This window comes from Saccopteryx bilineata, chromosome 11, assembly GCF_036850765.1.
Source record: "Saccopteryx bilineata isolate mSacBil1 chromosome 11, mSacBil1_pri_phased_curated, whole genome shotgun sequence".
NCBI classification, from domain to species: Eukaryota; Metazoa; Chordata; class Mammalia; order Chiroptera; family Emballonuridae; genus Saccopteryx; species Saccopteryx bilineata.
Window position 1 is genome coordinate 22,805,541 of NC_089500.1, and position 25,984 is coordinate 22,831,524.

The following is a 25,984-nucleotide window of genomic DNA, read 5'->3' on the forward strand; positions in this document are numbered from 1 at the left end:
CCCTTGCTCAAGCCAGCGACCTTGGGTCCAACCTGGTGAGCTTTTGCTCAAACCAGATGAGCCCGCGCTCAAGCTGGTGACCTCGGGGTCTCTAACCTGGGTCCTCCGCATCCCAGTCAGATGCTCTATCCACTGCGCCAACACCTGGTCAGGCTACTCCACATCTTAATACAGTATACAATACTATTATTGTATTACTGTGGATTTCTTCCCTCATGTCCACTAGTAATTGCTTTATATATTCAGGTGCTTCTATTTTGAATGTACACATATTTATATTTACAATTGTTATATCTTCCTTTGGATTGACCCCTTTATTATTATGTAATGTCCTTCTTTGTCACTTTTTACTTTTTTTGTTGTTGTTGTTTTAAAGTCTATTTTGCCTGTTGTAAGTATTGCTACTCTAGCTTTTTATTTTTCATTTCTATTTGCATGGAGTATCTTTTTCCATCCCTTCACTATCAGTCTGCCTTGTCTTTTGATTTGATGTGAGTCTCTTATAGGCAACATATAGATGGGTCATATTTTTTAATCCACTCAGTGACCCTATATCTTTTTATTGAAGCCTTTACTCCATTTACGTTTAAAGTAATTATTGATAAGTATGTACTTATAGCCTTTTTTTTTTGTTAATTGTTTTTAGGTTGTTTTTAGAGGTGTTCTATTGATAAGTATGTACTTATAGCCATTTTTTTGTTGTTAATTGTTTTTGGGTTGTTTTTAGAGGTGTTCTCTGTTCGGTTCTCTTGGCCTCTTCCTTTGTGGTTTTTTTGTTTTTCTTAGTGTTTCGTTTGTATATCTTTGTAGGTTCTCGGTTTGTGGTTACCATGAGGTTTGTGTGCATCATTGTTTACAGCAGTCTGTTTTAAGCTGATAGTTATTTAAGTTCAAATATATTGAATAAGGACTACATTTTACTCTTCCATTTTTCATGTTATTAGTGTCATATTTCAGATCGTTTTGTGTTGTATATCTCCTAACTACGTGTAGTTTGATACTTTTTCTTTTTAACCTTTGTAGTCACTTTTTAAATGTCTGGTTTGCTGTGTTTATTAAATATTTGTCTTTAGGGTTTTCTGCCTTCCTCATATTTCTGGTTATGGCCTTTTCTTTTCCCTTTTTTACTAAAGAAGACCCTTTAACATTTCTTATAAAGCTAGTTTAATGGTGATGAAATCCTTTAGTTTTTGATTGTCAGGGAAACTCGCTCCTTTGATTCTGAGTGATAACCTTGCTGGCTAAGTTGTTCTGGTTTGTATGCTCTTTTCTTTCAGTCGGAGGGCTTCTGGAACGATCTGAGATGACAACCATCAGATCCCCTCCCCTACCCCAATGCAAAATAAGAGCGAAATACCCATTAGAAGTCATAAGCATTTATTAAGCCCCTCCTGTGTTCCAGAGGCTTCCATGTCCTGAGCACTTTTCCCAAGTGCTCAGTGTGCTGTAATGGGCCGTCAGCACCCCCTTTATGGTGAGGAGACTGGCCTCGTCCAGGCCGTAACAGCCGAGACTTGATAGTCAGGCCCAGCTCTCTCTGACGACCTCACACAGCCAGCACGGAGGGATGGGAATTGCATGTGGATTGGAAATTTCTAGTATTTCAGGATTGACATAGAAATCTTACAACTTGCGTTGTTAGAAATCTTAATAAAATCCTAAATAAATGCCTTAATAAAACCTTCATAAAGCAAAATAAGCAAGGAAGAAGAGTCTAGTGACCCTATTTTCCTTGCTGATTGAGGGTGGTGATCTAGGTTCTGGTTTTCTTGTTTGACTCAGAATCCCCCAAATGGGACCGTAGGTGGAGAAGATCAGAGCCGAGTGGGCTTAGCGTCCATGATGGGCTCCGAGGTTTTCTACCATCTCGTGAAAAAGTGCAGAGGGCACTGGACAAAGAGCAAGCTCTTGTTAAAACAGATGCTGGTTAATCTTCCCTGCCTTGTCTGGACGGTGTGGGATCACGGAGGAGGTGGGGGGCTTCCCCAGCGTCCTTTGCTCTGGTCTGGCAGTGCTGTGACTCACAGCTCAGTGTATACTTTGTGGGTGGTCCAAGTGCTGGTCAGAACAGCATCTCTGAAGGGCAGCGGGTGTCCCCTGGCTGAATGGCTACTTTTAGGTGCAGCAGTCTTGAGATAGAAGCAGAGAGAAAGAACAAGGAGCCAGTAAGAGCCTTGCCTGCTCCGTAAGGCGATCAGGGGTCATGAATAATGGAGAGAAACAGATGCCTCTGGGTCCTGGCAGCTTGGCTGATTTGGGGCCCTGCCCTCCTCAGGAAGGTTCCAGGCCTGGGGACGTCATGCAGGGCCCTTGAGGCCTGTGAGGTTAGGGGGATCTCCAGGGAAAGAGGCCACCACCTGCTCTGGGGAGGGGTCTGTAAAGGTCCTGGGGGGCCTCCTCGCTGGAGGCCAGGTGACATTGATGCTAAGGGCTCAATGTCACCTGATTCTCCAGGAAGGGAGGCGAGGGGTCTGGTGGGAGGGGCTGGGAGGAAGGAGAACAGCCTGCCCTCAGTCTCCATGAATAAGTGATGAGGCCCAAGGAGAAAGCCAAGGGCAGGTGCAAGAGGAGGTAGCCAGCAAGAGAGTGGCAGAGAGAGGGGCCAGGGACAAGAAGGGCTGAGAGAAGGCACTGAGGTTCAGCTCAGAGGCCAAAGAAGTGAGGGGAACAGGAGCAGCATTGTGGGCACAGAGGACCCAAGTGTGGGCTCCAGTGCAGCCAGACGTGGGCGTGGGAGCTCAGGGAGAGAGGGTTGCGGGTCCAAGGAGGTGCAGGGAGGTGGGCACAGTGAGCCAGTGAGTGCCAGAAGAGGGCAGCTGGCAAGATGATGCCCCAGAAGAAAAAGAGGAGAAAGAAAGACATCGACTTCATAGCCCTGTATGAGGAGGAGCTGCGGAACTACGACTCGGAGGACAACGAGGAGGAGCTGGAGCATGAGTATTACAAGGCCAAAGGTGCGGGGTCCCAGCGGCACGGGGAGAGGGACGGGGCGGAGTGGTGCCTGGGAACTTGGCCCGGGCTTTGAGGGAGGACTTGGAGGTTCCAGACCCGCCCCTCTCTTGGATTATGCTGTTGCACCTGTGCTACAACACTTGGAGTAGATGGGTAAGTATTACCCTGGACCACACTGCACGGGAGGCAAGGCCACCTGCCCTTTGTCACAGCCAAAGTGGCACAGAATACACTAGAACCACACTGCCCAAACTCCAGGTCCTACACATCCTACACGTTTCTGCCTGATCTCCACGGTGCGGCCAGCTTCTGATCTGACCAGGCCATGAAGGGATAGACGGGGAGGAGGCTTGACCCCTCATTGCCTGCCCAGTAGGGCTTGGGGCTTCTGCCCACCGTGGCCAATGGAGATAGGGCCTTGGGCTTTGCAAAGAAAGGCTGTGGTCCATGTGGAGAAGTCAGTTGCTCTGGACCACAGGGCCTTATCCTTTTAATCTCATGGGTGCAGAGGAGCTGCTTTAAAAAGCTCCACCTTCTTATCAGATAAACCAAAGAGGGCACGTCAGTCTACCTTCTGGCTGACACAGGGCCCACGAGGGGAAGGGAATGACTCATACCAGAATCTGAGACCCAAAGGGTCCTCAGAGGCCATCCTGCACAAGCTTCCAGCTGGGGCCTTCTCCTCTCCTACATCCCAGACACCCAGCATTTGTTGGAATACAATTTCCCAAAGGCACTTTCCTTGGAAATGTTAATGGAAATGATACAGTGACGATGAGGAGGATATTGATGTTGATGATAACAGTGAAGATGGTGGTGATATGATGATGGTGATGATGATGATGATGACAGTGATGGTGATGATGGTGATGATGGTGGTGGTGATATTGATGACTGTGATGATGATAAGTCTACTACTTATTGAATACATATATTTCATCTAACTATGGAAGAGTGTCTGCAAGATAAGTTCCCGGAGTGGAAATGCTAAGTCAATGAACATGACCACTGAAAGCTTTGTTTAATTTGATTTAATCCTTACTATAATCCTTCAGGGAAGAAATTATCCTTATTTCAGAAATGAAGAAATTGAGGCTCAGTAAGAAATTTGGTTGAAACCACATAGCCAGTAATAGTAGAATTGGGACTTAAATACTGGTCCACTTATTTCCATAGTTCATATTCATTTCATTGTTTCACTCATTCATTTATTTGCTTGTTCATTCCTCTAGGCAATTACTTACTGAGAATCTCCCGTTTACAGAGCTCTGTGCTAGGAGAAACTTTATGTTGCTGTTAACACCTCTTTGTGCAGATGAGGGGACATGATGAGTTGGAGTCTTCCCTCTGGAGTCAGACTTTTGTGTTTTCCACAATATATTTGTCTTCCACAAGAAACTTCTTTAGCCACCTAAGTTTTAAATTTTGCATAACAAATTTGTACATATGTGCATACTTGTGGAGCCATCACTCAGAACAGGACACAGCACACTTCCAGTCTCCAGGAAGCTCCTTCACTCTCCTTCCCAGGGGTACCAGCTTTCCCAATTCTATCATCATAGATTAACTTTTTCTGTTCTGGAACTTGGTATAAATGGAATCATGCAGTATACTTTTTTGTGTGTCTGATTTCTCTTTCACTCAACATCATATCCGAGAGATTTATTCATGTTTTGACATGTTATATAGCTTTTTCTTTTTTTGTTGTTTTTTATAAATGTATCACAATTGATTTAACCATTCTATTATTGATGAACTCTTGGGTTATTTCCAGTTTTTAGTTATTATGAACAAATCTGCCACAGATCTTGTATATATCTTTTGATGGACATGTGCACTCATTTCTCTTGGATTTATAATTGGAAGTAGAATTATTGGATCATAGGATGGACATTGTGTTTAGGTAGCAGGGCTTGTAAAAAGTTATACTCTTACCAACAGTTTATGAGTGCCAATGGCTTCACATTCTTGCCAATACTTAGTATTGTCAGTCTCTTACATTTTAGCTGTTCCTGGTGGGTATAGAGTAGCATCTCATTGTAATTTTAATTTGCATTTCCCTTATGAATAATGATGCTGAGCACTTTTCCATATGTTTATTGGCCATTTGGGTATCCTCTTTTATGACATGCTTTTTCAAGTCTTTTGTTCATTTTCCAACTATATTGAAATATAATTGACTTTATAACAAATGCATCTATTTTTTTTTTCTTTTTTTGTATTTTTCTGAAGCTGGAAACGGGGAGAGACAGACAGACTCCTGCATGCGCCCGACCGGGATCCACCCGGCACGCCCACCAGGGGCGATGCTCTGCCCACCAGGGGGCGATGCTCTGCCCCTCCAGGGCATCACTCTGCTGCGACCAGAGCCACTCTAGCGCCTGGGGCAGAGGCCGAGGAGCCATCCCTAGCACCTGGGCCATCTTTGCTCCAATGGAGCCTTGGCTGCGGGAGGGGAAGAGAGAGGCAGAGAGGAAGGAGGGGGTGGGGGTAGAGAGGCAAATGGGCGCTTCTCCTGTGTGCCCTGGCTGGGAATTGAACCCGGATCCCCCACACGCCAGGCCGACGCTCTACCGCTGAGCCAACCGGCCAGGGCCTAATGCATCTATTTTAAATGTGCTGTTTGATAACTACGGACACATGTATACATCTGTACAACCATTAGCACAATCTATATATAAACATTTAAATTATCCCCTCAAACCTTCCTGTGCCCTTTCTCAGTCAATTGCCCTACTCCTAATCTTAGGAAATTATATTCTGATTTTTCATAAATAGATTAATCTTTTCTAGAGTTTCAAATAATGGCATTATAGTGTGTAGTGGTTTGTGTCTGACTTCTTTTGCTCAGCTTAACATGCTTGAGATTCCTCTATATTCTATGTGTCAGTAGTTCATTCCTTTTCATTGCTGAGTAGTATTTCATTGAATGGATATACCATAATTATTCACCTATTGATGGACATTTAGGTTGTTTTCAGTTTAGGGGTTATGGATAAAGCTGCTGTGAACATTTGCGTGCAGGTCTTTTTGTAGACATGTTTTAATTTCTCTTGAGTAAATACCTAAAAGTGGAATTTCTGGGTCACATAGTAAATATATGTTTATTTTTAAACAAATTGTTGCCATTTAAAAAATTGTGGGGTCCTTTTTTCTTATAGATTTGTGTGAATTCTTTATAATTTCTGTGTATGAGTCCTTTGTTGGATGCATTCCAAGTGTCTTTTAGTCTATGGCTTGTCTTTTCATTCTCATGATGATCTTAATTTTAGTTACGTCCAGTTTATCAATTTTTTACGGTTAGTGTCCCATTTAAGAAGTTGCTATGTAGCCTTAAATCAGCTATTCAGAGAGTTTCTTCATCCCTCACTCGTACCTCAGACTCTCCTTCTCTCCAAATCAAGCATCTCCAGGCCTCTACATCTTCTTTCATATAATGTGGTTCTAGAATTTTTTTTTTTTTAAGTAGAAGCAGGCTGTTTTATTCTGCCATCACCTCCAGTTTCTAGAGTTTTTACTATGCTGATCATTCTCCTGTGGACCCTTGGTTTGGAAATGCCCTTGAGTATGTGTGAGCTTGTGAGCAACAACACTGAAGGTCCCAGCTGTCCCAGGGAGGGCTCCAGGACTCGTTTGTAGATCAGGCACCCCCGTGATGTAGACTGTGAAGACTGAAAGCTTGGTTATCTCAAGAGACAGAGTCACACAAATGTACTGCTTCCTTTTCCCCTCATAGTGCCTGATGGGGACCTTCATTAGAACCCGGGCATCAAAAGAAAAGGCATCCACAGCAAACAGAACAAGCTTCCAGGGGACAAAGAGAGGGAAATCAGTGCCCCTGCCAAAGACAGACCCCCTGGCAAAGCTCAACACCACCCAGCTCTGGTATGCTGTGTCCTGAGATTAGTGAAAATGCCCATGAGGCCATAGGAGGTGAGGGCTGGCAAGGCATCCGCATGGCACAGAGGGCAGAGAGGAAGGTGAGAGATAGGAGTAAGTTCTGAAGGTCGTGTCTAAAAGGGCCTCCATGTGCTGGAAAGACATGCTCACAGATGGGGCATCTGGAGGCCTCGGGCTGACTCTGGTATTGACACCGTGTAATGTGTGACCTGGGCTTGCCCCCTGCCTTACCTGTAAACTGAGTGTGCTGCAAAAAGAGAGAGGTTTTGATCTCACAATACGACCTGGTGTGAGTCTGATCCCAGCTCGGAAGTTTGCAGGTTATAGCAGGAGCTCATAGAGTCCTTTATGTCCGGGCATCCCCTGTAGGCCTGGAGGGATTGATGGCTTCTCCAAACCCATGGAAGATTCAGGATGTTTTTCTGAGCCTGCCGTCTATCTTCTCTCTTCTCTCTCTAGTGTACGAGGTGGTCACAGCCACAGGGGATGTTCGTGGCGCAGGGACAGATGCCAATGTCTTCATCACCATTTTTGGAGAGAATGGGCTCAGTCCCAAGCTCCATCTCACCAGCAAGTGAGTACCAACCCAGCCTGGGGCCTGGGCCGGCAGTCAGGGCTGATGTGGTTCTGGAACCCAGGGAAGGAGACATGTATGTCCACAGCATGTTAGGTGGTACGGGCCTCTGCTATCGAGGGACCATGTGTCGGCCAGGCCTCTCCCAGTGATTTCCTGTTAGCCTTCCTCAGCTCCTCTCCTGACATTTTCTTGTGTACAGTAATGCCTGCTTTGGATCTCAGAGTTCCCAAGAGTTAATATTAGCTGTCCTTTAAGGTGGGAAAATGACCACTTGGGATCAAGAGGCCTGGGTCTAGGTCTAGCTTTACCACTCAGTTACCATGTAACTTTGGCCAAATCTCTTGTATCCAAGGCCTTGGCTTCCTCGTATATTACCCGGAAGTGATAACCCCCCTTTTACAAAACTCATAGGGCTTTTGGGAAGAGGAGACAAGATCATGCATGTGAGGGAGCTATGGGCTTAAATGTTCTGCACCTGCATCTCGCCCAGAGACCAACATCATGTTAGACCTGCCGGCCACTCGAGTCAGAGCATGCGTTACTCGTGTGTCTGTGTGTTTGTGTGGATATGTTTGTGTGTGCGTGTGTGTAGCTGTGTCCTTCACTTCACTGTAACCCATTGAGAGGAAGGGCTGCTTTCTCTTCTCTTTGATCCTCCCCCCACCCCCACCACCACACACGTGCGTGCACAGATATACACAGTAATGCTTAGCAGAATCATTGAATTCCAGAGATGTCTACGAGCCTCACGGATGGTCTAGGCAGCTGGTTTTCAATCTGTGCTAAGTGGCACAGGGGACTGATCATCTGGTTCTGGGCGCACTCCTCCGACCTTGCTCCGGAGCAGCTCGACTTATGGTTGTTTTACCCATCAAGTTTCTGAGTCACATTCCGTTTGCGCCAAGAGCTCCACAGCCAAGAGAAATCGGGAAACCAGTAAATCTAATCCAGCCATTCATGGGGAAACTGAGGCCTAGAGAGGAGCAGGGAGCAGCTCCAAGTCATGGAGCTTCTTGGTGGTAAAGCTGGTCCTTGACTACCAGGTTCTTGATGTAGACATTGTCCTTGAGCATGTGGCCTTGTACCCTGGCAGGTATGTGGGAAGCTCCAGCTGTGACCTCTGGGGCTTGTGGCTTGGCACCTCCGGGAGTGACAGGGGACACTGTGGAGGGATGAGGTTCACAGGCCAGGACATCCCTGAATTCTGTGCTTAGCAGACTGACCAGGTATCGTGTCACATGCTTACGCTGAATGCGGGCTATGGTGTCAGGCTGCAGAGTCGAGGCTGGCATAACTTCTTATTTTGTCCGTTTCCACAGAAAAGGGTACCTGCCTTCTTGCATTGCTTACCCTGCAGAGTGACTCGCTTGTGGAACCTTTGCCTCCAGTGATGTGGGCACGGTGAAGGAATACATGAAATGTCCATCCTCTTTGCCATGTGACCTCCCAGGTGCATTCCTCTGGGAAGAAGCCACTAGACCTTGGGGAGTTGGCCAAGCTGGTGTTTAGAGCCCCCAGCCTGTCGTTTTTAAACTAAAAGAACCATTTTCTTCTTTCATGGTGGCTCCTCACTGTCTTTTCTTCTTTAGTGCGCCCAGTGTCCTCAGACCTTCTCCCCCTCACCTTTTTCATTTGTCAAAACATCCTCTCAGGAAGGGCCCCAGGTGTGAATCTTTGTTCCTGGGAGTCTGAGTCCCAGCCTTCCTCAGTGGGGGAGGAAAGACCTCATCATGGTAAAGGGGTCCAAAGCCTGAGTGAGCCTTCCGGGCCAGAAGGTCTCCAGGCTCTGCTGAAAGCACATGTAGACAGCCAGCCCCTCCAGGCTAGTCCCATGTATCAGAATCAACACCCCCCACCCCATAGCCCCGCAGGTCTGCTGGCGGGATCTCTCCCATATCTGTATCATGCTCCAGGTAGCCGAGCAAGGGCATAGGTCTGGCCAGGGCTCTGATCTGGCTGCTGCCGAGGGCTGTGCAGGAGCCCATGGGGAGTGGTGGTTCAGGGCACGCTTTGCAAGAGGCGATACACAGAGAGATACCAGCTGGAGAGGGGGGATGAGGAGAGGCCTGATTTGTGCCTCCAGCATCTAGTCAGAGCTCAGTAAATGACATGGAATCAGCGTGGCTAGAGTGGGACTTTACAGGGGAGGACATGTCATCTGGGCCTTGCATGATGAAAAGGACTCTGATAAGAAAGGGACAGAAAGAGGGCACGTTAGACAGGGAACAGTTTGCAAAAGTATGGAGGCTTTAGGGGCACCGCAGGTCGATGGGGGCTGGGAGGGGCCCTACAGTCTATAAGGAGGGGCAGAGAGGAGGAAGGCCGGACAGGCAGGGAAAGACCAGACCCTAGAAGGTCTTGCTTGAAAGCTGATCAGTGGAGGCTCAACTTATTATGTGTCTACGAGAGATTAACCTTACTGTAGTGAGCAGATAAATGGGGAAGGGTGAGACCAGAGTCTGGCTGCTGCAGGGCCCAAGAAAATGTTTGCAGAGACCACATAGACAGTCCTCACCAAAACCCTTTCCATTCAAGGTGGAGACCTGGGGTCTGGGAGGGGAGCGCTACTCTCTGAGAAACTCCAGGTTGTCCATGTAACCCAGATGCAGGTGGCCGTGGAGAGCACGTGGTTTGTGAGACATAGATGCAGTTAGCTCAGGCCAGCCCTCACCCCTACTGGTCCCTGGGACCTGCTCAGAGTGCCTTCTGGCCCCCAAATCTCTCATCTCGCTATCTGCTGCTGTTCCCCCCTCACCACATGGTGTCATCCCAAGGTACATCCATGTGTCAACTGGAGCTGAGCTTATACACACACACACCAGACTACAGGGCGCTTTGGAGTGTATCAGATTGCACTGATCACTGGGGCACCAGAGAGAATTCACACTGCAGTAAGGTCAACAACTCAAAATGGAATAGTAGGTAGGCCCCTTAGTCTCAAAATGAAGCCACTACTTTTCTGAAATTTCCCTGCCCCCTTTTTCCCACAGCCTCTGGCCGTGGCGGTCACCCTGCCTTTCTCTCCTTCCTCTCCCATATCCTTTTCTCTCCCCCTCAGTCTCTGCTTGCTCTGTGCCGTTTCCCCTAGGCCAAGGGATTTTTCACCTTCCAATCCCAAATGGCTTACCAGGATTTTTATTTCCAACACAAAACAAATTCTGTTGCAAGAGAACTTTGGTGCCTGTTGGTGGCAAAGGGTGTGACATGTTCATTTCGGTTCTGCCACAGGCTGACCTGCACCCCAACCCCCACTCTAATTAAGTGCCAATAGCCATGGCTCGGGGGTTCCCTTTCCCTGTCACCCAGGACCACCACCAACGCTGGGTCACGTGTTCAAAATATTGCAAAAGGATGGAATCTCATGTATCTTCTGGAATACGGTTCTCTTGTTGAGAATTCACTATCCAAGAGTGTCAGAGAATGCCTGGCATTTTAGTCTGCTGGCTCTGCCCAGCTGGTGGCTAAAATACCCTGTGTGGCCTGTGAAGGCTCCCCTGGGTAGGGACTCTGGTCAGGGGGCTGTGGCCTGCATTAGCCTTCATTTGCAGATGGACCAGGAGCCATGGAGGAGCTGCAGTCTCCTAGTGGGAGACATGAAGTGTGTGTTGCAAATGTGTCCTTTGACCAGGGACCCTCTGTCCTTTGCTGTCTCCACCCCACCCCCATCAGCTTTCTGAAACCTGCAGGCACTTGCGTTCTGACTTATTGAAAGTGGGGATTTCAGAACTGACCCCCAGTGGGTTGAGGTTAGGCCTTGTCTGGGATTCTCCTGGCCCCTTCTGATGAGAAGAGAGTCTGTATAGCTCTGCCCCTGGGTCTTTTCACTTCCCTCCTCGAAGGAGAGATACTGGTGATGCCGAAGGCCTTGCCTGCAGGAGGATGGAAACACTGTGGACGACTGCTTTGCCCCTGTGGTCCCCTGGATGGTGGCAGTGTGGTCCTGAGACAGAGCGGAGCATTCCCCTGGCCCATCCTGGCTCTTTCTCTCCTGGTCTCCCTTCTTCCATCTTGTTTTCTAAAATTTGTTTTCCAAGTGACTACAAAGCAGCATAGTCAACTGTTTAACAAAAGCACGAGATTGCACAAATCCACACACCTCTTTGGTCTGTGTACAGGGCCTATCTGAAGGCATGGAGCCCCCTTACTGAGTGCAGCTGTGGGAGCCTCTCTTCTGATGGTGGTCAGAGGCACCCCAGAAAGCCGGCTGCTTTCCTTCCAAATCTACACCTCATGTATATATATATATATACCCCCCCGCCCCAGTCAACCTCCTCTTTGCCTAATCATTGGCATTGCCTGTTTCCCACATTCCATGCACTGAGAGGATTGAGCCGTAATCTTCAAACTCACTCACGAGGCAGCTGTGGCTGGTGGAGACAGGCTGCGGAGACCGCGGGCTGTGCTTGCTTTGTAATTACAAAGACAAGACACGCTTCCTTCGGAAAGCTAAAAAACACACACAGACCAGAATAAATAACCAGCACTTCATAACAGCCTTACCATCTAGACATGATGTTTTTGTAGAAACCTCCCAGCCTTTATTGTTTTTAAGTGAAGTGCAGATCCTGCTGATATTGGTCCATCTGTTCGGACATTCTATTTTTTAACCTGTCTTTTCTTTTAAGCTTATATCGTAAACTTATTCCTGTTTCTTTAAATGTTTTATAACAGGAATTTTAATGGCCGCATAATATTCCATCATATAGCTTCCCAGGGAGACTGTTTCTTAAGGTATTTATTTGAGGTAAAGACTTGTCTATTTATTCTGAAAGTCCATTTTCTTGTCTCCTATATCGAAACTGAAAATACCTCTGGTTTCCCACTCTTCTGTTTCCCATTCACATTAATTCTGATGCACAGGATTGATGCTCAGGTGTTTTCCAAGTCATTTAACAACTGCTTCAACTCTGAAATAAAACATGAGTGTGTTGTTGTTTACTCTTGGACGTGAGATTCTGACACAGACGTTCAGCAAGCCTGGGAGTGGGCCCTTGTGCTCCAGCAGAACTGACAAGGTTCTACCACTCTCCTCGCCCCCTCTGGCCCAGACCGCACCTCTGGGGCCTCTTTTCTCTGCCAAGGTCGCCTTTGTGTTCATTTCCACCTGATTTCATGAGCTCTGCACTGCTTTAAGAGGGCCAAAGGCCTAGGCCTCATGATGTGCCCACCACCATAAGGAAACTTCTCCCCAGGGCAGACTCTTTGCCAAAATGGGTCTATTTTCAGTGTTACAGCTCATGAGTTTGTAGAACCTTAAATGCCTTCTGTTAGAGAGAGACTTTGGGCCTTGTTGCCTCGGGAAGGAGACCCTTGACCTCCCTCTTGATTTTGAAGCACATTGATGGCCAACAAACAGTCCTATGACTCTGCGCTTTTGTTTTCCCATGGGCTGTGCTGGCACCCAGGTCCCTGGCTGGGAGGACCCATGGAGGGAGGTCTGCAGCTCCCGGCTCTGCGGGGGCATCACTGTGGGGGCAGGAAGAGCTGTGAGCAGGCCGGGCGGGGCCGGCGGAGGTCCAAGCACAGACGTAGCAGCTGTCCACGTGAGATTCAGGCTTTCACTCCTGGAGGACTCGGGGTGAGGTGGCTCCAGCTCCCCCGTGTCTGTGCTGATGGGACCCAGGAAGCCCCCGAGGCCGGACTCGCCCGGCACCGCACTGTGGAGTTCACTTCTGTTCGCACCATCCAGGATGCCAGACACGTGTTTCCTCACTGCCCGCTTCCCTGTTTGCTGATTTGGGTTGAGTATTTCCTTTCTTGTTGGAATGGCAGGACTATAGATCCCACCCAAGGTCTGTATCCACTTCAGGATGCCATTGCAACTCCCCAGGCAAGAGCAAGGCAGGAGGCCTGCAGACCTGGGGCCCCAAGGCATCCGTCGTCTTCCTTCCTCCTCTACCGTCCTGACCCCGAGCAACCGAGAGGGCACGGGATCATGACTCTTGGAGAGCTAGGTTCTGGTCCCAACTCTGCAATCAACTAGTAGTTCACTTGTTTGCAACATGGGGCTGATATTGTCCACTATGCTTGCCTTAGTGGTGCGTGACATGGATCGTGAGAACCAGGGTCTAAAGCAAGGTGTGAATATTAACCGTCCTTGCCCCCTGCCTCTCCAAATCAAATCAGAAAGGAATTTCAGAATGAGGTCGGTAGCTTGTAGCACTTCCCAGCACTGGGATGGCGGAGGAAGAAGGAGGATGCCAGCCCTTGGCTTTCCCTCCCGGACCCGTGAGCCAAGCGCTGATCTACGCTGTGTCCATGTTCATTGCAGGAGCAAATCTGCCTTTGCGAAAGCCAACGTCGATGTGTTCCGGGTGAGAACCAACAATGTCGGCCTTATCTACAAAATCAGGTGAGACTCTGACCCTGGCCAGGCTGGGAGGAGATGAAGGCAAGTAGACGAGGAACTGACGTCACTATTGATACTTTCTTGGTGTTGATTACGCTCCTGGTATCCTCTGAGGGGTGAGCAGAGGCCCAAATCTTTTCCTCCCACCCTGAGTCCCAGTTTTCTGAACTTCCCCACTAGAGATTTAATTCTCTGAGTGAAGACGATTGGAGACGGTTTCTCACAAACCTGGGAAGTATGCTCTGAGGGGCACTAGCACAGCGGTTAGCAGCACCCTGAGTCTAGGTCGCCTTGGTCCAGATTTCCGCCCTGCCGTCGACTAACTGTGGGACCTTGGACAGGTTTCCTCTCCAAACCTCAGTTTCCTCATCTGTAAAAATGGCGACGACTCAGCAAGTTGTACTGAGGACAGTGACTGGCGTGTAGTGAGCACTGAGCAAGTGTGAGAGGTGCCAGGAAGTTAGAGTGTCAGCAGGAAGATCAGAGATGTTGCAGGATGCCTTTTTTTATTTTATTTTTTATTGATTTTAATTTGTTGTGTTTACACAGATACAAGTGTTCCCCCGAATATATCTCCCTCCACTCCGTGTTCTCCTTGATACCCCTTTTGCCACCGCCTTTCCTCTATGATTTACTATTCTGCCCTCTATCTCTCTGTGTTATGTGTATATACTTTCACTAATGGCTTTCCTTTCTTTGGTCTCCTCCTCTCATCCCCTTTCCCTCTGACCGCTTTCCCCCTGGACTCTTTGACCCCTTCTCTGCCTCTCTTCTATTCCTCAGTTCACATTGTTTATTGGATTCCTCATATGAGTGAGGTCATATGATATTTTTCTTTCTCTGCCTGGCTTATTTCGCTTAGCATAATAGACTCCAGGTCCATCCATGTTGTTGGAAGGGTAAGATTTCCTTCTTTTTCATGGCCGCATAGTATTCCATTGTGTATAGGTACCACTGCTTTTAAATCCACTCATCTACTGATGGACACTTGGGTTGTTTCCAGATCTTGGCTAATTGTAAACAATGCTGCAATAAACATGGGGGTGCATTTCTTTTTTTGAATCAGTGATTTATTATTCTTAGGATATATTCCTAGAAGTGGGATAGCTGGGTCAAAAGGCGTATCGATTTTTAATTTTTTGAGGAATCTCCATACTGTTTTCCACAGTGGCTCCACCAGTCTGCATTCCCACCAGCAGTGCAGGAGGGTTCCCTTTTCTCCACACCCTCACCAACACTTATTCTGTGTTGTTTTGTTGATGAGCGCCATTCTGACTGGTGTGAGGTGATATCTCATTGTGGTTTTAATTTGCATTTCTCTAATGATTAGTGATGTTGAACATTTTTTCATATGCCCATTGGCCATCTGTATGTCCTCTTTGGAGAAGTGTCTATTCAGTTCTTTTACCCAATTTTTTATTGGATTGTTTATTTTCCTGGTGTTGAGTTTTACAAGTTCTTTGTAGGTTTTGGTTATTAACCCCTTATTGAACATGTTGGCAAATATGTTCTCCTATTGCGTGGGTTGTCTTGCAGGATGCCTTTTGACAGAGAGTGTCTCCAATCTTGTCTTGTGAATGTGATGGGAGGGGTAACTTTCTCAGTCTGGTTACAGAAGAAGAGCTTTCTATTACCCCTTTTGTACTCTCTTCTCCCTCTACCTTCCCCCATTCAAGTTCATGCCCTTTTGTTGAAATGTCAAGGTCATCAGTGGTCTGATTGCACTGAGACTAGGGCCTGGAGAGGAGTCAGGGGCTGCCTCAGTTCAGCCCTGACCTTTATTTCTCCCACTAGAAAACATAGGACCATGCACTCTCCTTACAGGGAAAATAAGGGGTACATGAGACCACTGGTACTGGCTGGGTGGAGAAGGGCTGACGAGCAGGGAAGGGGCTCTTACAGGGGAGGGTTGGGAAGAGGGTGTCAGTGTGTGGGGAAAGGCGACCACTAAGTTGAGGTCCTACTCTGTGCCGGGCAGAAGCACGCATGCTGTGTGTGTTATGTGTCGTTCATCTGGTGGGGTTGTGTGCTGGCTTGAGCTATGCTTGTCCCATTAAGACCTATAAGGATAAGGTCTCCAGGTGATGGGCAGGGATGAGCTGCTTGGTGCAGAGAGGTCATTCAGATAAGTTCAGGGGAAGAAACTGACCTCAAAGAGGAAACTGGCAAGGATGAGGGAACTCTAGGAAGTCAGGGAAGTTTCAGGGACCTGTTTTGAAGAGTTTGGATCTATGCTGTCCTATACAGCTGTCCCCGGGCCACATATGGCTATTGAGCCCTTGAAATGTGGCTGGTCCACATGATCTGTGCGTGTAAGAGCTGCTTGATTTTTGGAAACATAGTACAAAAAAAAAAAGAATGTACAATATCTCAAAAACAATTTTACTGGCTTACATGCTGAAATAATAAATGGATTAAATAGAATATATTATTAAAATTAATCTCGCTGGTTTCTTTGTTACTTTTTCAATGTGACAACTAGAAACGATAAAATTACACATGTGGCTCACACATGCAGCTCATGTGCGATTTCTATGGGATGACACCAGTCTAGATGGCTCTGGGGGATTCCCTAGGTGGAGGGACTAAGGGGAGCATGCGGAGTGTCTGGGAGTCAGGGAGAGAGGGGAAGCTCGAGCTAGTCTGTCCGGAAACCTTGGCAATACTGGACTTTTTATGGAAGGTGATATTTCCTTGCATGTGATGTAACAATGCAACATTCATTAATAAGCACATCCACCTTGCAAGGTATCCCTATTGGTAGATGCATAAACTGGGGTTCAAGAGGTAAAGTAACAACAAACAACAACAACAAAATGATTAAAGCTTTCTTTGGAGTAAACATCTGGGTACTGCAACCTGGAAGGGGAGCATCTTTGTTCTGCCAATGATAGTGTGGGTGTCGGCTTCTGCCCCAGGATTGAGCATGACAACACAGGCTCGAACTCCAGCTGGTACCTAGAACGTGTGATTTTGACTGACACGAAGCGGCCTCACCTCCGTTACTTCTTCAACTGCAACAGCTGGCTGAGCAAGGTGGAAGGTGACCGTCAGTGGTGCCGTGACCTGCTGGCCAGCTTCAACCCCATGGACATCCCCAGAGGTCAGTGCTGGGCTGCTTTGCCCACCATCCCTTCCTGTTGGGGCTGGGCTCATCCAGGCCACTATGTTGCTCTGGGCAGTGCCATCTCCCTTTGCTCCCCTCCAGGGTCTTCCTGTTGCTTAGGGCCCAGGGCAAGCCCCATCTCTTCCTCGTGGCCTTCCCAAGAGCAAACTTATATGGGAAGAGGGGAAATGTGAGAGGACCTGGAGGCATGATGGAGGGACGGGAGCAGCCCTGAACACGTCCTGTGTTTTCATCACTCTTGTTGACGGTATCTACCCGAGTTGCTCTGAGTTCAACGGCAGCGTTCCCTGCCTCCCGGTTCCATTACCTTCCTCTGGTGCCTGAGGAAAGGGACCTACAGTCAGGGCACAGTGGATGGGAGCCCCAACTTGCTGCATCTGGCTTTCTGTCACGCTGCCCCAGACTCCTGATATGTATGAGTGAAACAACTTATTTCAAGGGCACTTCTAGCCTTAGATTCAGTCAGATGAGCTCAACAGGAGGCACAGGAACACAGCATGTAAACACACACATTGTTTCCGCGTCCTATTTTATCTCACCTTTGTTGCTTAAAGCTCCGACCTCGCCTCACCCTATTGAACATGCTTTCACCAAAAAGAGACTCTCACACATGGGTACCATCGCCATGATTTCCTGGTCATGTAGAGTCACGGCCCCTTGAAAGGAAAGGCACATGGCAGCCAGACGTGACTTTCCCAGGCTCACAGCAGAAGGCTGACACACTCCTTGTATCCTGCCTTCCAGCAGGTACTCTTGGTCTCCAAGTTCCACCCTCCCTTGCAACCCAGCTTGGAAGAAACAGACATATCCTCTGTCCCAATGGGCTCCACGCTTCCATTTCTCTGTCTGTCTCTGATCTTCAGCCTCCTAGCCGACGTTGAACACTTGCCTTGTTCCTCATCATGATAACTTGCAAATATATTGATTCTCTTTTTTTTTTAAAGGAAAGGTATGTTATTGATCTTTTCTCTTATTATAAAAGCCAATTTGACCACTGCAGAAAATTAGTAAATAGAGATACACAAACAAAAAAAAGAATACCTGTAATTTCATCATCTGGAGAAGCATCACTGGCGACATTTTTGTGCCTGCATTTCTAGTCTTCTCTGTTCATATGTAGTTTGAAAGAATGCACCGTTAGGAGAACTTCTGAGAAATGACTGAGAAAGAATTAATGTAACTCAGTGGTTCTTCAATTTTCCACAAGAATCATTCACCGTAGTGTTTGTTGCCTCTTAAAGGGAAGAAACAGACACCTGCAGATGCTGGGCTTCCTGCCCCTTTATAGGCCAGTGGGCATTGGGTTTTAGTATTAGAAGATCCTGGAGGGTGGGCTAGATTCTAGAAGGAGTGGAAAATGGGGTCTTGAAGTATTTAAATGACTGCATTGGTATACAAAGGTTAAGTTTCTTTGCTTTTTATCTGGGATTATATGAACTTGGTTTTTGATTGCTACCAAAGATCTTTGATGATCAGATTGGGGAAGATAATTATTTCTTTATTCATGCAGTTTGGTAGGTAAAAAATATTTGAAAACATGGAATGTGGAAGGAGGAGAGGGGAAAAGGAACATTTCAGTGTGTATTCTATCACCGTCACGGCCCCTCTAGGAGGGTAGATCCTCAGGTGGCCTCGTCTCCTCCCCTGACCTCCAACCGTTATCTCCTGAAGTTCTGGCTGACATCAGCTGGAACTTTCTTTCATACCTGCTCCTCGGGGAAGGCAGGTATTCTAGGCTGACCGACTGACCCTTTGACCAAGATGATCAGCAGATAGCAGTGGGGGTGGAGAGGACTGGGCCTTGATCAGGTTTCTAGATGGTTCACCCACAGGGGATCTTGCCTGTCCTGCTTAAAGACACAGGCCTGCAGGGAACTTGCTCAAGGATTTGGTGCAGAAGGTGAACCCCGGGCACTAGGACCGCTCCCTGGGCAGGGGCTCACCTCGCTCATGGCACCGTGCCTCATTTTTGCCATGAGATGACTTTTTCCTCTCTAGACTTCTCTTTAAGCGTAGTTTTGGGGAGAGACACCTCACATACTCCTAACATCTTGGGGTTAATGGCTTGGTCAGGACTCTTTTCCTTCATGGAACCCACTGGGGAGAAAGTAGGCTTGAGGAGTTTCCAAAGAAAGGAAGATAGACGTTGATTAACTCCCAGTGTGTGGATAGAAGATTCCAGAACCAAATTAAACTTCTTAGTTCTCAATTGGCTGGCAAAATGGCTGCCTCTGGCACCAGGATCAACTTCGCCTTTGGTTTTCTCTGGGGCTGATGGCTTGGCTTTGGGACCCTGTTACTGGGGCCAGGGGTGCCGGGTTGGTGTGTACCCTCAATCTGCTGGGGGTTTCCACACCCTAACCACTCACGTTATACCTTCAAAATTTTTATCTTTTTAATTAAGGACCACTTGTCTTATTTTTTACTTATCCTTTAACTCACTTTTTGCAATTTATATAAATTTGTAAGTTTATTTTATACTAACTTATTTATATTATTTATATTAATTTATAAGTTTATTTTATATTTAGCTTCTTTATATTAACTTGTAAGTTTATTTTAAAAGACATTGATATTACTGTCATAAAAACTGTTATGATTTGCTATAAATATCAAGTTGACATTAGTACATATTAAATGAGCGCAGAACTCTATAAAGCCCTTCTATATCGCCACTGTCATCCAGCATACCACCAGGGTGTACAGACTGGCCCCCGGAAACACAGCCAGCCCCGATCTGGGGGGAAGGGAAAGCAGAGGCCAGGAGGGATGGGAGGAGGGCTAGGGAGATGCCTGGGCTCTCCTCTTCACGAGTCCTTTCTTCACTTACCAACCTCTGGGCGTGAGGAGGTGAGGAAGGGGGAGCAGATGTTAATTACACAGATGTGTAAACTGAGGACCAGGGAGGTGGTGACTCATCCAAGATGAAGCAGCCAGTCACTGGTAGAACTACGACTAATCCTTGCTGGAATGTGCTTTTCACCTGCTCCTTGGGCAAGGCAAGACCAAGGGCAAACAGTCTGGCACCTAAGAGATCAGAGCGTGAGGAATCGTGGCTAGGGATCATGGATGACAGCTGGACCAGCTTCCCACTGTCACAAGAATCCTTTTCATAGCAACCCCACCAGTGGCCTCGCCAGCCTTGGTAGGAATGCAGCCTTTCTTGAGTGGTGGACAGTTCCAGCCTCCCGTTGCAATACACTCCGCTGTTAGTGACACTGGTTGTCAAAAAGATCTGCCTGAAAATAAACCCCAGACGGTCTCCCTGAGACTTCTGCTTGTCTGTTTTGGTCTCCCTTGACAACACAATGTTTGTTTTCATGTCAGCCCTTCAGCTGTGTGAAGACAGGCTGCTCTCTTCTCAGGTTCCTCAACCTTGCCTCGTGGCACGTGTCCAGCTGGCCTCCTGAGTCATTCTGACTTGTCAGTGACCCTCAAGAACTTGCCTCCTAGGCTAGAACCCTGTGTCCCAGATGGGATTCATCGGACAGAGTGCAGACCCCCCCTCCGACTCCATTGTCCTGCTTCTTTTTATTATTGTTATAAAATTCAAATAACATTACATTGGCCATCTTAACATTTTTAAGTGTATGGTTCAGTGGCACTAAGTAAATTCACATTGTTTTGCAACCATCCTTGCCATCCATCTGCAGAACTTTTTCATCTTCTCTCTGAAACTCTGTCCCTATTAGACAATAATTTCATATTCCTGTTCCTCTCAGCTCCTGGCAGCCTTTATTCTACTTTAGATCTTTTTGTATTTGACTACTTAGGAACTACATAGAAGTAGAATCATAGCCTTTCGTGATTGGCTTATTTCACTTAGCATAATGTCTTCATGGTTCATCCACATTGTAGTATGTTTCAGAATTTCATTTTTCCCGTTGTATGTATTTACCATCTTTTATTTACTCATTCATCTGGCAGTGGACATTTGGGTTATATCCCCACCTTTTAGCTATTGTGAATAATGCTGTTATTAACATGGGTGTAAATATATCTGTTTAGGGTCTTGCTTTCAGTTCTTTTGCATTTATACCCAGACACTGAATTGTTGGGTCACATGGTAATTGTGTTTCACTTTTTGAGGAACTGCCATACTGTTTCCCACAGCAGCTGTGGCATTTTATATTCCCACTAGTTAGTAATGCACAAAGCTTCCAATTTCTCTACATACTCCCCAATACTTGTTATTTCAATTTTTTTTTTTTTTTTTTTTTTAGAGAAAGAGAAAGGAAGAGGGAGGGGGGCAGATAGGAACAGACAGACAAGAAGGGAGAGAGATGAGAAGTATAAATTCTTCATTGGGGCACCTTAGTTGTTCATTGATTGCTTTGTCATATGTGCCTTGCCTGGGGGGGCTACAGCAGAGTGAGTAACCCCTTGCTCAAGCCAGCAACCTTGGGCTCAAGCCAGTGGCATTGGGCTTTAAGCCAGTGACCTTTGGGCTCAAGCCAGTGACCATGAGGTCAAATCTATGATCCCACACTCAAGCCAGTGACCCTGTGCTCAAACTGTGAGCCCGCACTCAAGCCTGATGAGCCCATGCTCAAGCCAGCAACCTCGGGGTTTCAAACGTTGGTCCTCTGCGTCCCAGGCCAATGCTCTATCCACTGCACCACTGCCTGGTCAGGAATGTTATTTCTTATTTTTAAAAATATGCTAACTATCCTAATAGGTGTGACATGGTATCTCATTGTGATATTAATTTGCATTTCCCTAATGATTGGTGATGGTGAGCATCATTTCAAGTGCTTATTGGCCACTTGTATATCTGCTTTGGAGAAATGTCTATCCAGGGCCTTTTTAATCATTTGTCATTGTTGAGTTACAGGCACCTATCCAGAACAGATATGTGGATATTTACCCTTTATCACATGTATGATTTACAAACATTTTCTACTAGTCCGTGGGCTACCTTTTCACTCTGTTGATAGTTTGCACTGATGCACAAAAGTGTTTAATTTTTGTGAAGTCCAGTTTATCTCATTTTTTTTTGTTGCCTGTGCTTTCGATGTCATATCCCAGAAATCATTGCCAAATCTGATGTCATAAAACTTTTGCCCCATGACAAGAGTTTTCTTCTCAAGTGTTTTAGTTTTAGCTCTTGTGTCTGGGCCATCAATCCATTTTGAGTTCATCTTTTAAATATTATATAAAGTAAAGTTTCAATTTAATTCTTTTTCATATAGATATCTAGCTTTCTCAGAATCATTTGTTGAAGACTGTCCTTTACCCACTGAATGACCTTGGCACCCTTGTTGAAAATCGTTTGACCATAGATGTGAGGGTTTGTTTCTGGGCTCTCTCTGTTTTGTTCAGCTGGTCTAAATGTGTGCCCTTACGCCAGGACCACACTGATTATTGTAGCTTTGTAGGAAGTTTTGAAATTATGATATGTAAGACCTTCAACTTTGTTCTTTTTAAAGATTGTTTGGGTTGTTCAGGGTTTCTTGGTATCCAGCTTCTTTTAACACATCCTAAATTTTCATTAACTGTTTTTAACAATGACAACACACCATATTGTCTTTGCAGTCAAAGGGCTCTTATTTTCCGGGAAGAAAAGATGAAAATGCTGCCTGCACCCTAAGTCCTCAGTTCTTACCAAGGACTTCACGCTGTGGGAGAAACCTTCCGGATTCTCCTGGTTTATCACCACATGAGTCAGCAAGAGTGGGTGTCCCAGTCTTGGCTGGCTGGCTTCCTCCCCACATGTCAGTGGAATGGACTAGGCAGACATCACACTTCCCAATTAAGCATCTCAGACACACAGGCGCATGAACAGGGAGTTAGCAGCCATCCTTGTGCTTGTCTCCCTCTTAGAGCGGGTATCAGGTATCCCGGCACTTCCTGGGGCCTGGGGAAGCTTGGTAGCCACTTTTTCAGCATAACCAAATTGGTTATTGCTGAGAACACAGTCTTGGCTACCAACTTGCTCCAGAAGTGTAGTGCATTTTCTCTCCTGCCATCTGCCTCTTGGCACTCCTTCCATTACCATGGATGTCTGACGTCCTTCCTGGAAGATTTCTTCCATCCTGTCTCGAATGGCTCACCCTCTTGACAACCCAGAACCCAGAGGAGCAGAGTAGCTACATTGGCATCTACACACTGACAGCAGCCCCTGGCCAGCATCTAAGTACCATCTCCAGGCCTTGAATTACCCTGTTGTCACTAACAGCTGCCAGTGGTGATGCCCCCCCTGAGCTGCTGTTAGATGCTGGGGTAAGGACATGCCCCTTGCCCTCAAGGTGCTTGCAGTCCAGTGGAGCAGATTGCTGTAATGCTAAGCACCCATAAAGACCAGAGTCCACAGCTCCATAGCTCAAATCACAGAGTCCTACGTTCAAATCCCAACAATACCATCAACTAGCTACATGACCTTTGGACAAAATACTTCTGTAGCCTGTGTCTTCCTATGCATGCACTTGACAGTTAGTGTCTTATTTAAAATGCAGAGCACCCCTAGGAGGTAGAGTCTATTATTACCTCTACTTTGCACCTACAAGGAGGATGAGGTGAGCACGTGCAGACCAGCTCTCACCTTCCTCTGTTGCCTCACCTCAGGCGAGCAGCTCCCATTCCCAGCATGTCGGCTCAGATTGTGTTGGCTCCGGTCTGGCAGGTGGGGGCTCTGAATGCCATTTTCTCTAGCACTACAGGAGGCTTCAAGGGACCTAGGGGAAATGGGACTGAGTCCCTCTCTCCACGTGCTCCCAGATTATGGGACAAAACCAGACTGCTGATGGAGGTTTCTGAAGTTCAGGCCTCATCCCATTAAGCCTAGCAAGGACTCAGCATGGCTCTCTCCCTGGAGCCCCAACGGCCTGCCTGGGGGTGCTCTCCTTGCACCCAGACTTCTGTCTCAAGTCAGAGAGGAAACCTCCATTGCTATCTGCCAGGTCAGAGGAAACATCAGGGCCCGTGTCTCTTCCCCTCACCCTCTCCTTCAGTTTTCTCCCTGCCACCGAAACCCATGGGCTTAATGCCCCAGCTTCTTTGGAAAGTGTCACCTGCTCCCTGGCCTCAGCTTCACCTGTCCGTGCAAACTCGGGGAAAAGTGATGTCCAGGCCATTCCCTGTAGCACAGTGGCTCAGTGAGAGGAGGGGCTTCTCAGCCTGTTCTCTGCCTGCAGGTTTCTCAGCCTGCTCTCTGAGATTCAGACTCACTCTAGTTGAGTCCCCACCAGAATGAGACACCGTGGCTCATGGGTGGGTTGTAGCCCAGGCGCTTTGTGGTGGATAAATGGCTGAGAAACACCAAATCTCAGAACCACTAGTTGTCTTTTTGGATGCTAGCTACTTAATATGGGTCTATCTGGTCTCCCTAGCCAAGTGAAGGTCAGGCTTTTCTGAGGGTAACACTTTTACTGGTATCTGCCAACGTGGGTGCTGGAACTTAGGGACTTGGGTGAAGATTGGTAAGAAGCATGCTCGCATCTTGAGTGTGTATGGTGCGGGGGCACGTGCAGACACACCCACTTATGAGACCAGCACGGAGCTGCATGGAAGGTTTCCTGGGGGAAAGAGAGCTGACTTCTGGTCTTGCCTTCTATTGTTATGTGCTTTAGGTAAGCTACTGGTCCTCTGCGAGCTGTTCCTTAGCCTTCCAGAAGGGTGCATTGGCATTGGATGTTCTCTGATGTCCCTCATTACATAGGCTTTCTCCAGTCTTCTGCTAGCTGAGCATCTCCTCATCGCTCTTGCCTGGCTCTAGGTGTCTCCTGCCCACTGATTTCACTCCCTCTGCCTTGATGTTGTCACTTTTGGCGTGAAATTCATGGGGCAAAGGACCTAGGTGCAGCTGATAAGCACTCTGCAGAGAGCACAGGACTGATCATTCCTCTCTGGCTCCAGGGATGCTCAGGGCACGTTCTTGAGGCTGGGGAAAGGCGGCAATATTGAAGGTTGGAGGGATGGGAGGAGAAGGTGAGGGTAAGATGGTGTGATCTTTCTGGGTAGATTTGTAATGACCCAGTGTTGGGTCCTAAAAGACCCCGGGCCAGGGACTGTCACCTGGTAGGGAGGTGTGGGTTAGGCCTATTTAGGGAAGACCCTGCCTCGCCTTCTCACTGCTGATATGATATCATTTCCTGCCTTCTGGCCAAGTAATTGTCCCGCCCAGTGCCAACCCACAAAGCCTCCCACCTTGAAAAGCACTGAGATGATCACGTGGCTTAAATTAGTACTGAGCCCACACCACATCGCTCAGGGGAAGCTCTGCCAACTTGGCAATGAGACAGGCCTCTGGAGCCAAGAGCGGAGTTCCAGCTGGCCTGGGGGCTGTTCACACCCCAGGCTGTCAGTTCCCAGGCACAACAGCTCATCACTGTTTCAGACACAGACTTTGCCAATAGCAGAGAAGGCCCTTGTTTGTGGTGGGTCCTGTTTCTTCCCCTGCTCCCAGCTGGGACCTGTTCCCTAGGCCTCCTTAGGGACAAGCCTTCTTCTAAGAAGCATTTATCTTCTTTGGTGGGTTAATAATAAATATGGATGCTGCTAGTTTTATGTTATGCTCCAAAGAGACTGAGGAGCTGGCCGTTGTAGAAAGGAGAACTATACCAAATGGTATAGTCAATGCTGGGGCCGAAAGCTGTCCGGAGCCTGGGGAATGGGTAGAGGTCGGATTGTATTTGTCCAGCACAATCACTGTTTCCAGTCCTGCTTATTTTATCAGGTGACTGGGTTATGATTTCATTGCAGCCCACACCATACTACACAATTATTATCACACAGCTCCAGATGTGCACCCGGTCTTTGCAAAACCGTATTGGGCACAGTGCCCAGGGTACATTTGAAGAAAGGATGGGACAAGAAAGAGATTGTGATTAATGTATAAGGGGCATGTGCAAGTTGTGCTACCTGCAGTGAATTGCGGACCTGCCAGAGGACTGCATCGTGCAAAAACAAATGCAAATTAAAAACATCCTGGGTGATATATGCAAAAAATTCCCTCATGAGGGCTCTGCCAAATAAACCAACAGGCTTGACTTGTTTCCAGATTCTACTGGATAATATCTGTACCAAAGAATAATTAAATCATTGACTTAAAAATATAGTTCTCAGGGTCACAAAGCACATC

General features: G+C 47.2%; 1 protein-coding gene across 2 annotated transcripts in view; it reads left to right on the forward strand.

The window, feature by feature from the left end:
• The first annotated feature begins 2,824 nt into the window (after nucleotides 1–2,824).
• The window catches only part of LOXHD1 (lipoxygenase homology PLAT domains 1), a 138,820-nt gene continuing 115,660 nt past the window's right edge, over nucleotides 2,825–25,984 (forward strand). For both annotated transcript variants that reach the window (XM_066247390.1, XM_066247391.1), the window contains exons 1-4: nucleotides 2,825–2,954; nucleotides 7,312–7,426; nucleotides 13,701–13,781; nucleotides 16,697–16,881. In XM_066247390.1, the coding sequence (XP_066103487.1) occupies nucleotides 2,825–2,954; nucleotides 7,312–7,426; nucleotides 13,701–13,781; nucleotides 16,697–16,881 (511 nt within the window). The remainder of the gene's footprint in view (nucleotides 2,955–7,311; nucleotides 7,427–13,700; nucleotides 13,782–16,696; nucleotides 16,882–25,984) is intronic.